The 15,456-nt window shown below is 36.6% G+C and overlaps 2 protein-coding genes and 1 pseudogene across 2 annotated transcripts; 2 read left to right on the top strand and 1 right to left on the bottom strand.

Annotated features, from left to right (window-relative positions):
• The first annotated feature begins 1,028 nt into the window (after positions 1 to 1,028).
• Positions 1,029 to 2,290, top strand: LOC126802659 (uncharacterized). The gene is made up of 3 exons (XM_050530313.1): positions 1,029 to 1,513; positions 1,605 to 1,723; positions 1,892 to 2,290. Exons 1-3 carry the CDS (start codon positions 1,066 to 1,068, stop codon positions 2,288 to 2,290), a joined length of 966 nt encoding a protein of 321 aa, XP_050386270.1. The 5' UTR covers positions 1,029 to 1,065.
• A 3,190-nt stretch (positions 2,291 to 5,480) lies between these two features.
• LOC126804033 (phenylacetaldehyde reductase-like) lies at positions 5,481 to 7,464 on the top strand (annotated as a pseudogene).
• Positions 7,465 to 9,398: 1,934 nt separating this feature from the next.
• Positions 9,399 to 13,716, bottom strand: LOC126804023 (pentatricopeptide repeat-containing protein At3g46790, chloroplastic). The gene is made up of 7 exons (XM_050531777.1): positions 13,377 to 13,716; positions 12,811 to 12,924; positions 12,560 to 12,697; positions 12,105 to 12,209; positions 11,895 to 12,017; positions 11,605 to 11,700; positions 9,399 to 11,429 (listed from the first exon to the last, which is right to left on the bottom strand). Exons 1-7 carry the CDS (start codon positions 13,617 to 13,619, stop codon positions 9,552 to 9,554), a joined length of 2,697 nt encoding a protein of 898 aa, XP_050387734.1. The 5' UTR covers positions 13,620 to 13,716; the 3' UTR covers positions 9,399 to 9,551.
• Between the last annotated feature and the right edge of the window lie 1,740 nt (positions 13,717 to 15,456).

Raw genomic sequence — 15,456 nt, 5'->3', positions numbered from 1 at the left:
TTTTTAGCATGTACTGTCAGTGTTCTAAAACTCGGTCAACTCGGCCGAGTATCGGCGAGTACTCGGTACTCAGCTGGTTACTGAGGCGATTTTGACCTACTTAGTGCCTCTACTCGGCGGGAAGAAAATCGGCCGAGTACTCGGTCCAACTCGGTCAAACTCAGCCAACTCGGGTCCAAATAATCAACTCGGTCAACTTGGTCAGAAAAAAAAAAAACAAACGACGTCGTTTGCCAACCCTGATTCATTCACTCCTGTCTTCGTGGGTTTGCTGATTTGGGGTATCGATTTTAATCATTTTATTGATTTGTTGTTGGCTTGTTGCTGCTTGAGACTGAGATAGGAATTGTCGAATTGGATTTTGAACCGAAACGAAAATCAATGAAAAATTCAATTCATTTCTAACTAATGCTGTATCACTTGTATGTCATCAGCCTTAGAATGAAGATCCTGTAGATCTAATGATATATGTAGACGTTAATGGAAAGATGGATTCATGGAATGTTAAATAACAATTACAGTTGAATTACAGCAATTTAAAATTAAATTGGTTGAATAAAGAAAAGCTATCTAGAAACATAAGGCTGCTTGGATAATATATATTGAAATGAGGATGCAGATTGAAAAGCTTACTTAAACTTGGATAAGTATTCAACAGAAATAACCAAAAGAATAATCTACTCTTTATCTGGGTTTGGCTTTCTCTGAAAACTAACTAAATCCAACTAAATCCCAAGTATCCCAACCGCTTTCCTCACTTTACAAAGCTTGATGGAGAAGAAGAATGAGTTGAGAGCTATAATTACTAGTAGTGAATGGAGTGAAACCAAGCATGCAAAGAGTGTAAAGGGGAAGGCAGCCATGAATATTGCTTTGAGTGCTTCTTTTTGGAATCCAACTAAATCCCAAGTATCCCAACCGCTTTCCTCACTTTACAAAGCTTGATGGAGAAGAAGAATGAGTTGAGAGCTATAATTACTAGTAGTGAATGGAGTGAAACCAAGCATGCAAAGAGTGTAAAGGGGAAGGCAGCCATGAATATTGCTTTGAGTGCTTCTTTTTGGAATGGGGCCTCTTTCTTTAAAAGTTTTTGCTCCTTTAGTCAAAGTGTTGCGAATTGTTGATGGGAATAGAAAGCCATCAATGAGCTTTGTGTATGGAGAGCTAATTAGTGCTAAAGAGGAGATTAAAAGGGTATTCAAAGATCAAGAAGCTCATTATCGCCCAATTCTTGACATTGTTGATGTGAAAGCCCATGATCGACTTGATGGTCCATTGCATATAGCGGCCTACCTCTTGAATCCTTACTACACATATGCCAATCCAAGCCTTGAAAATGATGAGGTGGTCATGGATGGACTTTTTACTTGTGTTGAGAAATTATTTCCCGACATCCAAACTCAAAATTTGGTGATAAATATAGAGTTGCATAAGTATTTGAAGAAAGAGGGTCTATTTGGAAGAAATGTGGCTAAGGAGGGATGCAAGCAAAATGATGATGCATACGATCCGGGTATGAAATACTTTCTAAATATTAATTTGTTTGTTTGCTAGTAATTTATATTGTATAATTAATTTACATGTTATTTTGTTTATGTGCTTAGTTGGATGGTGGAACCTTTATGGAAACAATGTGCAAACCTTGCAAAAAATGGCAAAAAGGATCCTTGCATTGACCACAAGTTCATCGGGATGTGAAAGAAATTGGAGTGCTTTTGAGGGGGTAAGTATTTATTTAGCTTATTGATTTTGCAATTGTATGTATAAGACTATAAGGTTACAAACTAGTTAAATAGTAGTTAGTATTTAGTAGTAATGTAGTACCAAATAAAATTAAGATTCATACCAACCTTCTTCTTCTTTTTTCTTTTTCTTTTTGTGCATTATGTAGATCCATACAAAGAAAAGGAATAGACTAGATACAACAAGATTAAATAATTTGGTCTATGTCCAATTTAATGCAAGAATTCTTAACAAGAAGAGAAGAGAGAAAGAGAAGAATGTGGATGTACTAATTGCTAGTGAAGCTACTATGGCACAAGGATGGATTGTTGATGGTGGTGATGATGATGTTGTTACGGATCTTCCTAATGAAAGGGTTGGAGAGGAATCGGGAGTGGATGGTGGCTTAGAGCCTAGGAGAGATCCTAGAATCCAAGAAATTAGGGAACTTGATGAGGATGATTTTATATCCGATGATGAAAAGGAAATAGATGACGTGAGTTTTGATTTTGAGTCGGATTCGGAGGGAGTACAAGATGGATATGGAGAAGAAGAATTTGAGGCATAGTTACATATGTTTGGGATTGTTTGCAAGAATAGAATTTGGTTTGTTTTTATTACTTATGTTATTGTAATGGACTAAGGGTTGTTTTTATTTTTTAGACATTATTATCTCTTAAATATTGTAATATTTTATGGACTATTTTTATTATTTTGAACATTATATATTAGATTATATGTTTTAAAAATAATTAAAAAAATTCAGAAATTAGAATCCGAGTACTCCCCGAGTACTCGGCCGAGTACTCCTCTACTCGCTACTCACCGGCCGGCCGACCGACTACCGAGTAGGAGTTTTTGAACCTTGTGTACTGATATGCAAATTGACTGATTTGTGGAGTTTTTCATCATTTGGCAGTAACATCTTCTCATTAAAAACATAAAGACATTGTCTGAAGTAGTTTCCCTAAAAATGAATCTGATGTTGTCAGTACAGCTTATCTGAGTTTGTGAATTTAGTTGTTAATCTAGATTGCAATTCTCTCAACTGGCTGTGTCTTATATAATGTTCGTTCACCCATATGTGTAAATTCAATCATAACTAGTTGATCCAACGGGTAGGAACATCAAATTGTGCTCTAGTGCATTTTAAAAAACAAAACAAAAAGGTGGAGATAACTTATCAATGGAAGCCGTGATTACTTTTCTGGAGAACTAGTTGAGGCTCATTTTGCTTTTTTTTTTTTAAGAAAAGATGCATAAGCCAACTAAAGAAGTTACTAATCAAAATTATCACTTCTGATTAACTTGAAACATATATTCACTGCTTTTTGAAGCATTATTAGGCAGAAAAGAGGGGTGTGACATCTCTTTCAAAAAAGAAATAGAGAGAAGAGGGATAGTACTCAATACACATCAGTTTCACATTTGATGATTTTGATCTAATATATATATATATATATATATATATTTGAGAGTATGTAACAACGGGGCAAGAACCGTAACTTCCCGGCAACTTCAAAGTAAAGAAAAGAGGGGTGAATTGTAATTGTGCACCAAATTTGGAAACTAAAAGTGGAGACAAAATCAGAAATACATTGTTTCCAATGATGTAGATCACTTAGAAAAAAACTCAGATTGGTATGGAAGCTCCGGGATGGAGAGTGAAGCAGTGAGAGCAAGAGCTGAGAAAAAATTATGACGCGTGTTCATCACTATCAAATTTTATACATGAGTAAAGTGGTAAGTACGTGATTAAAATCAAAATAAAGATAAAAGTCGTAATTTACACAAAACTTATAAACAGTAATATAAATAGTGTTTGTCAAATTAATATATAGTAAATTTTGGATCCTCATTACGTGTGAGGTTGAATCGTGTGTAAATGTCTTGTCTGTATTCTAGTGTGACAACATAACATACATGATATCTGATGCGAACACTACAGTACCCCGAGTGGTCGAGTCAGAATCCTATCTCTATTAGTCACAACCTAACTCATCATAATCTTATTTCAATCTTTATTTGTCTGCTCACACATTGAGTTGCAAGACCATATGGCTGCAAAATATATTATTATATATCAGAGACGTAGAAATATGTGATCCGTGTCAATGTGCATAGCCACCTTCCATATATGATGAATTTACAAAATTTTACATTGATTAGGAACTTAGAATACTCGATAAATGTGGCAAATTTCTAATTGTTCTTTCTTTTTTCTTTCTGTTTTCGTCATTAATGGCAGATGTCAGGATGACAATCCTCTTTTGGTTCCTTCTGACCTAAAGTTCCAAGTATCCAAGGAGAAAGCAAAAAGTCTTGGAATTGGTTTTTATCCATTTCAAGAAACTCTGAAGGACACTATTGAAATTTGAAAGCCTGAAGGAGAAGGGATTCCTGAACAATTGATCTTTCCAATTGACAGCATCTTGTTAGTCTATCACATATTGGCGTTTGAAGTGTGGTTCATGCTGAACTACAGATAATAATGGAAGATGTATTGTTCGGTGCCCGGGCTTCCTAATTGATCTGTAGATAGTGTAGGAGTTAACTAAGGAAATATTTCTCTGCGAGAATAAATGCAAATGCTTATGAGAAGCATAATTTAAGATTTGCATAAGAACAGGAAGTGTGTAGTAAAATCTTCTTGCACAGCATGTCCACTATTAGTGTTGTTAGCAAATGTACAAAACTAGTCCTATGAGAAACATAATGATCATTTCCATTAGCTGTGAAATAGAGGAAGAATGTATATTGAAACTACTGATTCTGTTAAAACTGTAATTAACATTATGATTGATATACCCCTCCCTTTTGAGAATTATCATTTTGACATTTGTTTTCGTAGTGTAGCTACTGACTTTGTTTACTTTTATATCCTTGAACAGGTCCCAGAACTAGTTTTATGAATTATTATTATTATTCAGATGTTTGCAGAAAAACCTGTTGTGTTTGTGGAAGTGGTTGATCACTTGATCTACATTTTCAATAATCCCTGTTTTCAGCATCATCAGTGTGCGTGTTTATTTTCAGTTGATTTTTCTTTGCAGGATCAGATGTGTCTGCGCCTGCCTGTGCAATCCCAGGCAGATCTAACCAACCCTGAAGCAGTGGCGGATCTTGGACGAGTGCTTAGGAGATGCTTGATTTAGAATTGTAATATAGAGAGGGTTTGAAATTTGGCCGAAAGTCAAAAAAAAATTTTTTTTGACAATGTACACAAAAGATGAGATTCAACCAATGTACACAAAATACTCTGTGATTCACACTTTTGAACTGATTGTTTTACATTATCTACAGCAAAATACCTCCAAACATATGTAACCGAGGGTGGATGGAAAGCAAACGCAGAAAGCCAGAAATCCCAATGGTAAAATCCCCAATTCGATCATGACATTTCGTGCTCGCTAGAGGAGTGGAGGTCTCGCCTAACTTCTTGGTGGAATGGTGGAGTGAGCCTAATCCTAAGTGCGATTTATCACTTTAATTTAAGAATTATGTTTTAGTTTTTAGGGTTAGAGATTTCAACGTGAAGCCTTTTTTATTGCTAATCTTGTATTTTTTGTCATCTTTATGGGACAAAATCAAGTAATAAATTGAAGTAATGGATTATGGGTCCCTATTCAGACTTCAGAGACACTAATTCTTATAAAATTGGTAACTAAACAGTCAGCCAGCCACCAGTGTTGATATTCCGATGAGAAGTTGACCAAGCTACCTCTGTATATATGTACAGAAGCTAGAAGCTAGAAGCTAGAAGCTAGCGCTGGCTACCTAACACTGATCAGAGATGGAGGGAGAAAGTAAGGTTGTGTGTGTTACAGGAGCTTCTGGTTTCATAGCTTCATGGTTGGTGAAGCTTTTGTTACAGCGAGGCTATGTTGTCAAAGCCACAGTTCGTGACCCAAGTCAGTGTCACTACTCACTACTACAGTCTCTTTTGTTTCCATAACTTTGTACTCAACACAAACAGAATAGGGTCTAATAATTTGATGTAACGTAGCTCAGTTGAACTGACTAGTTGATCTATTTGTGTACCTGCTGCAGATGATCCGAAGAAAACAGAACACTTGCTCTCACTGGATGGAGCAAAAGAAAGGCTTCATTTGTTCAAAGCAGATTTGCTAGATGAAGGATCTTTTGACACCGTGGTTGATGGATGTGATGGTGTTTTCCACACAGCATCTCCGGTAACGTTTTCAGCGATCAGCGATCCACAGGTTCATCCAGTTCCTTTGACACCTACTTCCATACATGCTTTTTACCATCATAAAATCTGTTTAATACTTGCTTATTAGAGTAACTTCTTACGTACGTACTCTCCATAAACAATCTTTTGCTGCACATCTCAGGCAGAACTGATTGATCCTGCGGTGAATGGAACGCTTAATGTTCTTAAATCGTGCGTGAAATTTCCATCAGTAAGGAGGGTAGTTTTAACATCTAGCATGGCTGCAGTTATATTCAACGGAAGACCTTTAACCTCTAATGTGGTAATTGATGAATCATGATTTTCTGATCCACTTTTCTGCAAGGAATTGAAGGTGTGTGTGTTTGTTCCACTACAAACTTACAAGCTTCACTTTCACATATTGTTAGTAGCAGTAAAATGTACTGTTGCGCCTTGACATGTATATATTTCTATATATGATCTGGTATGAAACTTTCCAGATGTGGTATCCTGTGTCGAAAACTTTAGCAGAGGAGGCAGCTTGGAAATTTGCTAAGGAATATGGGATTGACTTGGTGACCATAAATCCAGCGTATACAACCGGTCCACTCTTGCAGCCAACTCTTGATTACTCGCTAGAGATGGTTCTGAATCTCAAGAATGGTACACTTCAGAAATATTCTCCTTTTACCCTTCTTGGTTTGAGCAGAACATGATGGAAAGTTTAGACAAAAATATGTCTAATAAATAACATTTTAAGATTTAGGAATGGGCAATTTGGGTTTAGGATTTAGCATTTGAGGAGGACTACACTAGGAATTAAATACATATAGATGAAGGATTGTTCTGAATCTCAAGAATAGTACACTTCATATAAAAAAACAATTTCCCTGTATATCTTCCTTGGTTAGAGCAATGTGAAATTTAGATTGTAGGAATGACAAATTCATGGTTTAAAATTTAGTATTTGAAACTTCATATATGAAAAGACTAGGAGTGAACATATATGTTATAGACGATTCTTGTGATCCAAGCAATGGATTGTTTGTTTGTTATCCTGTACAGCTATTGATGAGATAACAAGTCCAAATTACATATCTACTGATGTTAGAGATGTTGCCTTGGCTCATGTTCAAGCATTTGAAGTTCCTTCAGCTAGTGGAAGGTATAATTTAGCTGGAAGTGTTACCCCCATGGTTGAGGCTCACCAGATTTTAAAGAAACTTCATCCTAGTTTATGCCCACCTGAAATGTAAGTACTGTACCATTTTCAATATGCCACAAATTTTTGCAATTGAAATGTCGATCGATAACCCATTTTTAAGATCAAAGTCATTTAATTTGACAAATTTCTAAAGGTAAAGATATGGTTTGTTACAATCTTTGCAGATCCGAGAATGATATCCCTACTGCTCCAGAGTATCAAGTATCTCAGGAAAAAGCAAAAAATTTAGGAGTTAGCTTTCTTCCATTGGAAGTAAGTCTTAGGGACACTATTGAATGCATGAAGCAGAAGGGTTTGTTCAAGGCTTGAATAATGCAACTTACAGCAACTTGTTCATTGTACAAGGTTGTACAATGAGATGATGAATTTTATGTTTGTTTGATTGTTTCTTAAGTCATACATTTACGGTGTATTCCAATTACACAGTACTCTTTCCAATTGCGTTTATTCATCAGAAAAGTTTTCGTACTATTCTCTAATCTCTATATGATGCATGCTAATGTAATAACAAATTAACAATAGAAAATGGAATTGCTTTCGAACTTTGGACTAAGCCTCCAACGGAAAGACAAAGCAGAAGTTTGGCCCAATATGCCCAAATATTCAATGCCGGCCGAGACCGATTTTATATGAAAAATTTAGATGGCATTGACTTGTTTGGCATGCCATATAATATAGCATTAGGCAAGGCCATGTACTAAAATATGGGGGAAATTAGAAATATCGATCTTATGAAAAATGGAGATTTCGAAAAAAATATTAGAAAATATTAATTTTTGTAAAAATTCCGATCAAAATAATTAAAATATTTTGAAATTATTAGAAAACACTTATATATAATTATGTACAAATATAACACAAAACCCATCCCGGTGGGGATGGTTGGGATGATTTGATACATCCTGGGAGTGCAAGGTTCAATTCACCCTTTCCATAGTTAAAAAAAATGAAAATATCGTGATAACATCCCTGATATTATCGATATTTTAGTCCTTGGGCAAGGCTACTTAGATATATTTATATTTCTTTTGGCTAATTGATGCTCTCAACCGAGTTCGTGAACACTTTCAATGATAGATCGCATTATTGAAGACTGTAGGAGGTAGGTTCAATATTCATTTTTTTTAACCTGACATTGTATCGTGAAACAAATAGTGTAGCTGGTAGATTAGCTTGTCCTTAAGATTTGTTTTGAAAGGACTCTTGTTATTCCGGACGTGCTCTTCGAAAATAGTTATATGTTTAGCTATCTTTCTAATTCCATTTTCAAAAATAATAAAGATGTTTTTGATAACAGACGGAGAAAGGATAGTATACCAATGACTGGGCTGTCGCACAGACAAATTTTTCTAATTTTCATATTAACCAAGCTTGATTATCCTCAATCAGTCTATGTAAAAGAATGTTAGCCCAGTCAAATATATGAGTCAAACTTGGTTTGTTTGTTGATAAGTTGTTCAATTCATGAAAATGCGAGTGAACATTCAGTAGTTATACATTATAAATGCTTCTTGTGATCCAAGCAATGGATTAATTCTTATCTTGTACAGATATTCACGAAATAACAAGTGCAAATTACATACATGCTGATGTTAGAGGTGTTGCCTTGGCTCATGTTCACCCATTTGAAGTTCCTTCAGCTACTAGAAGGTATAATATAGCTGCAAGTGTCACCCCCATGGTCTCGACTCTCAAGATTTTAAAGAGACTCCGTCCCAGTTTGTGCCCACATGAGAAAGTGTTTGAAATTAAATTTATAACTCGTGTTTAAGTCGAAAAGTCATTGAATTAGACAGATTTCTGAGGTAAAAATTTTGGTTGTTTTTTCTTCAATTCAGAGGTAAGTATTATATCCCCTACTGCCCCAGAGTATCAAGTTTCTCAGGCCCCATCAAAAAACAAAATCAAGTTTCTCAGGAAAAAGTAAAAAAAAAGGGAGTTAGTTTCCTTCCATTGGAAGTCCCAAGGACACTATTGAATGCATGAAGCAGAAGGGTTTCCTCAAGGCTTGAATAATGCAACTTTTAGCAACTTGTAGATTCCATGTTTCTGATCATTTATCTCAAGTTATGCACGGAAACGTGGTAATAATACGGTTTACGGAACAAACCAGTGAAAACCGGTTTGTAAGATAAATGAAGTTGTATCATCTGGTTTAATTTCACTCATCTGTTAATTTATGCAATGACAAGGTTTTGTACCAATAGGACTCATTGAAATGAGTTCAAGGAAAGTTCAGTTAGATGATCACACTAGTCAGCAAATGAATATAAAGCATAGAGCTTAAGCTATTGATTCATCAAAACAAGTTTTCATATAAATTCTACAGTGTGTTCCAATTACACTACGTATCCTTTAGATCTCTATAACTTCCAAAACCTCTCCTATTTTGTTATTAGGCAACAAAAATGTAAGAATAATTGTTTGCACTTACCAGTAATCCCCGCATGAACAAACCCCGTTTTGGAAATGGTGAAACCGATTCACGTCTCGGACAAGAATCTCTCTATTGGTAAACTTGGATATGAATTTGGTAACATAATGGCAATCTTCACATAACCTCAAATTCTTGGAAATCCGAATAATTTCCCCTTTTCTGGTATTGATGAGACCAAATGCAACCGCTAGCTTTTCACTATGGCCTAGTACTATTCGTTCCTTCTCTTCCTCGTCAAGATCATACAGGACAACTTTAGTTTGTGGCTTATATCCTCGTCCTTTCATCTCTATTGACAATTCACCCAGAAGTGCATGAAGTTGCTCCATTTGTGGATTAAACTCGTCGACGGAATCGAATGAGTACATCTTCTTATTAACTTCAATCCAACTGCGACCCGGTACCTTTTGAAGTTCCTGAGCTTCTAGAAGTTGTTTTACTCTTTTTACCTCATCCCACATCTTGGCCTCAGCATAAATATCAGCTAAAAGTACATAATTCCCAGCGTTTCTAGGCTCAAGCTCAAACAACCTTTTGCTCGCTCTCTCTGCTAGCTCAACATTACCATGTATCCTACATGATCCAAGAAGTGCACCCCAAACTTGTGCTCCTGGTTCAATCCGCATATCTTCAATAATTTTGGCTGCTTCATCTAAACGATTAGCACGACCAAGAAGGTCCACCATACAAGCATACTGCTCAATGCTGGGATATAATCCATGCTCTTTAACCATAGACTGGAATATTGCCTTCCCCTCTTCAACAAGACCTTCATGACTACAAGCCCCCAAAACACTGACAAATGAAATGTAACTTGGTGATACTCCATGATTGATCATGTCTTCAAAAATTTGAATTGCCCTCTTTCCATATCCATGAATCCCATAACTTGAAATCAAGGAGTTCCATGAAACAACATCCTTCCTTTTTATCTTATTGAAAACTTGTTGGGCCAGCTCAAGCTTACCACATCTTGCGTACATTGTGACAAGGCTACTCATAACTGGTAGGGTTGAATCAAGACCCCTTCTCAGGATGTACCCATGAATGAACTTCCCCTGCTCCAAGGCAGCAAGAGCTGCACAAGCCTGAAGAACACTAACCATGGTCACTGAGTTGGGTAATAAATCAGGAGCTTCAAGTATCATTTTCCGAAAAAGTTCTAAAGCTTCATAAGGCCTCGCATTTTTGGAATAACATGCTATCATAGCACTCCAGGAAACCACATTTCTATTTTGCATCTGATCAAATACTCTACATGCATTTGAAACACACCCAAACCTTGCATACATATCCAACAAAGTGGTCGTTACATGAACATGGGCCCCATATCCATGACGCAAAATATGCCCATGAATCTCCTTTCCCTTCTGGAGGAGCGAACTCAAACACTCTGAAACAACACAAGCTTTGAGCACATACGTATACGTAAACCGATCAGACAGAACGCCAATTGTATTCATTTGTCTGTACATATTTAGCACCTCAGTTCCATGGCCAGCCAACGTAAGAGCTCTAAATAGTGCATTCCACATATAAATAGTTCTCTTACGAGTTTTATCAAACACCTCACGTGCATTCTCAATGGAGTCCAACTCAGAGTACATCTCTATAAGTTTGGTGGCCAAAAAAGGGTCTTGGTCCCACCCACCATCAACTAGGTGGCGGTGCACATCTAACCCATCTGAAAGAGAATTATGGCGGATGCATAAAAGGATTAAGAGCTCACAGGCCTGTTGGGAGGGGTTGGGTTCGTGAGGAAAAAGTTGTAGAGCTAGCTTCAGGTCACCCTGTTTGCATAAAACCTGGATTAATTTGTTTTTGTTTCCGTCAAGCCTCTGCAGCTTTTCAACAACTGCAGCATCATTATCCTAAAAACCAAAATGTCACAATGGAGGAAACACAAGAAATTATTGGCCAAATAATAAACAAAAACAAACTCAAAAGGGAAAACATATAAATGACACCACAAACCCAAAAGAATTTGATTGCATTTCATTGAAACAGCACAAAATATTGAATTAGGAGGACAGCAAAAACACATACCTCAGCAAGAAGAAACAGTGTAAAAGCTTCCTCTAGTTTCAGATTCATAAGCTCTGATGAAATCAGACACTCACACATAGTTTTAGCTCTGTCAATCTGCAATACAGTATACCAAGGTTGGAACCTAAACAAACTAAGACAACCAATGACTCTTTCCCCCCCCCCCCCCCCCCCCCACTTCGCAATGGACAAGATGCATATAGTAGACTCACTAGACGGAACCAACAAATGCCTTCCTAATAATCAGCTAAACATTTACAGGGAAATAAAAGAAAATATGTAATCATTACCTTAGAGAATAATGATATTTTCTCAAAAGATTTTTTACTTCTTAGATGACTCTGAGCACGAGTAATAGCTTCAAATCCCTGGGACACTTTGTTCTGCTCAAAACTAATCTTTGCAGTTGCACACTTCAAGAAAACACAACTTTTATAAGAATATAGCATTAAACTAAAATAGTGGTACAAGACCCTAACCTAATGGATGTGTCTTCTTACCTCAGCCAGTGCAATAGAGAGAAGAATATCATGAATATATGGCTTAGCTTCTGGATGTTTAACAGCTGCTTGACCAATATCTAGCACAAGCTCTACTTCTCCAACCTGGAAGGTGGAAATACAATAAAATCAATCGTCTAAAACCACAGGTAATTCAAAAATAAAAACAAAACTGAGAAGGAATTTTTACATTAATACTTAAAAGTATTTCAAATTCAAATGAGTGAAATCATGAGATGGACAGTACTAAACTTAATAATAAAATAATATAAATAAACAGGTGAGTTTCCGTTAAATGACAGTTTATCAGTTCCCAAAAATAATTTTATTCCTCTCTGACTATTAAGTATATTATTTTTTTAGAAGTCACGATACTTCTCATGATTATATTTAGACAAAAACTGAAAACAAGGCCTGCCTCAAACCATGTAGATTGTACAAAGACAATTACCTACCTCTAGAAGGAGGCAAAGTGCAGCTGCCAACCATGCCCAAGGGATTTGAAGAGCAGAATTTGGTCGGATACTTTTGTCACTATTAGCAGCATATTCTGGTTCAATAATGAGCTTATCTCTCACATCCCTCAAGAGATCCTACAAAGCAACCCAACAAGAAGAAAACAAATCAATAAAAGCAACCAAAACAATTCAAGATACCTCTTACCAACTGTATCAAGAAAGGAAGGATTGAAGGAAAATTTGTCTACCTGCCGAGATTCAATAGCACTCTCTGTATAACCCTCCTCAACTTCAGAAATCTTCAAATCCATTACTGCTTTAATAACCTCATCTTTCTCAGCTTCATCAGGAACGCCAATAAGCTGCAATTCAAATACACACTAATAAGAAAAACTCAAATAAACATTGACATCTAGCAGTGTGGGTGCACAAGGAACACACATTTCAATTCCGTAAGTAAAACATCTGAACTGTCAACTACACCAACTCTAACAGCCCCTAGAACAATCAAAGAGCACATTCAGCAGTAACAACAAACATGGGGGGCATCGAATCTCGATACTCAAAGTAACCGAACACCGCGATTAAATATCCAAAATGCAGATGCAAAAAGATGCAATGGCAATTCATATGAAAAGAAACTATCTTTGAACTCTTGTCATATGACTCATATCACTAACAAGCCCGAAAATCATACATGTAAAACAATTACAACTAAAACAACCTACAACCCAGAAAACATGAACAAAATGGGTACCGAATCGAGCAACCAAATAAGCTGATTGAAGTAAAGAGGACGGAAGCTTGGAGTGACCTGGTAACATGTGACGGGGAGTTCAACGGTGGCCGGAGCTGAAGCACCGTGGACAGTGGTGAGGTTGTTGACGGCGTTGAGCCTGGACCGGGCGGCGAGACGAGCGCGGGTGGTGGTGGTACTAGAGGGCCTAGAAATGGAGGAGATTGGAAAACGGCGGGAAGGGGAGAGGTGGGGATTGAGGGCTCGGCAGAGAGCACACCGAGCTGGGATTCCGAGCAGGGCGTGGGCCAGAGAAGCCATGGATTAGTAAGGACTAAGGAAGAAGAAGGAGCATGGATTGAGTAGGGTTTTGGAGCCGTTGGCGTTTTCTAAAACCCTCTCTTCTTCTCTTGTTTCAGGTTTGGACTTTGGATTGGGTTTAAAGTTTAAACCCCACCTCACTCCAGAATTTAGATAAATATATGAGCAAGAGAATTTATTTTCTTTTTTATTATGTTTTAATTTCTTCCTATACCTCAACACTCTCATTTTCGAAATTCACTTACGTAGTGCATACAACTAATCTATCAACGATTTTGTACCATACCTAGAGCTTATACATGTTAGTCTTGCCATACAATTTTTGTTTGGATAGAAGCGTCACCTGAAATTTACATGTGAATGGTGGGCTGCTATTTCATGATATATTCGATATCTCTTCGAGTTTTTGAGATAGAAAAGAATTGAAGTTAATTAAGTTACTGAGTCAGGAGATCATAATATATAGCCATGAGTCCGAAGTTACCCATCAATTGTTTTTGGCTTTAACAGTTTCGAAATATGTGTCTTGTGACCCAGTTTCAGTTAAATTTTGGCTATAAAAGATAGCAATTTACTTCAATTGTTGTACAAGTCTCTTATCTAACGAGGGTTTACCACTTTACCATAGTAAGTTCGTTCCTTTCGCAATATTGACAAGGTAGTGATTGTTTCTTTTCAGGTGAAGTGGGGAATGGGCGGACCTACGTGGTGCGTGGACCCCAAAATCGTTCTTCTAAAAAAATAAGAATGACTGCTCAGTAGGTTTGGTTAAATAACACTAGCATTCATGCACACGTTATGCGCATGCAAGAAGGCCATGCTGGTGCGTGTGTTTTAAGTTTTGTTTTTACTCTCTTGACATTAAAATTTTTACCGCTCATACGTGTGCGAAATGATGTTATTCTAGTCCATGTCCCTCCTACCATTAAAGATGAAGAATCACATAAGCTAAATCTCTGCCATAAGAAGGTACGGGGTTGTCATATCATCTAATATATACCAAGGATGCAAGTTGTATATGTAAAAAGCTTCAGTAACGTTGGATTGTGTCAAATGTTAGTTCATATGTGGAGATACAAACATGCATCCTAGTGTCTATTAGGAAGTGTTTTTCAATTATTTGATAGTAACAACTTACAAAACTACCAAAATCATTATAAAACCTACAAAATTAAGCAAAAACAAAACTAAAGGAAGAGTTCAGAGAACTTGGCTCCTTCTGCTTAGTGTCTTTCTCAATTTTTCTTTTGGCTCATTGTTTCAACCTCGCAACCCTACAACAAACCCTTCATATGCAAAATCTGCTATTAAACAATACTGCTCATGACATTATTCAAAAAATTATCATTTGTTCCAACCTAGCCTGAGAAACACAATCGTTCTTCTATGTAGTCCACTCTTTCATAAACGATTAGAAAAAAAAAAAACTTTCATAGTTCAATACATTAACCAACAAACATAAAAGTTGAGAGAAAACGAAACCACGTACCCTCAGAAACTTATCTGAGAGATTATTCTTTCCTTAATTGACATATATCATCTTTGTAACGCTTCTCAACTATATTTAGTTCTGTTATAGGAAGAGAAAGATACAAAATACCTTAACGATATGTGGATAGTAACAATAAAATGGTTGATCACTCCAATGTATTCCGATCGGTGATTACCTTGGGGGGGTTTTACCCATTTTTATTGCAGACTGAGGATTTCATTTGCTCCCCCATTCATCAACCACGTACATTGCATACTGAACATTTAATTATGAAAAGAAGATGAGAAAAATTGGATAGGAAACTTACCAAAAGAAGAGGGAACATGTTTAGTTGTCTAACGTAGT

This window comes from Argentina anserina, chromosome 7 (genome assembly GCF_933775445.1).
Source record: "Argentina anserina chromosome 7, drPotAnse1.1, whole genome shotgun sequence".
Classification (NCBI taxonomy): domain Eukaryota; kingdom Viridiplantae; phylum Streptophyta; class Magnoliopsida; order Rosales; family Rosaceae; genus Argentina; species Argentina anserina.
The sequence above is the reverse complement of the archived record's forward strand: the minus strand, read 5'-3'. Positions and strand labels throughout refer to the sequence as shown.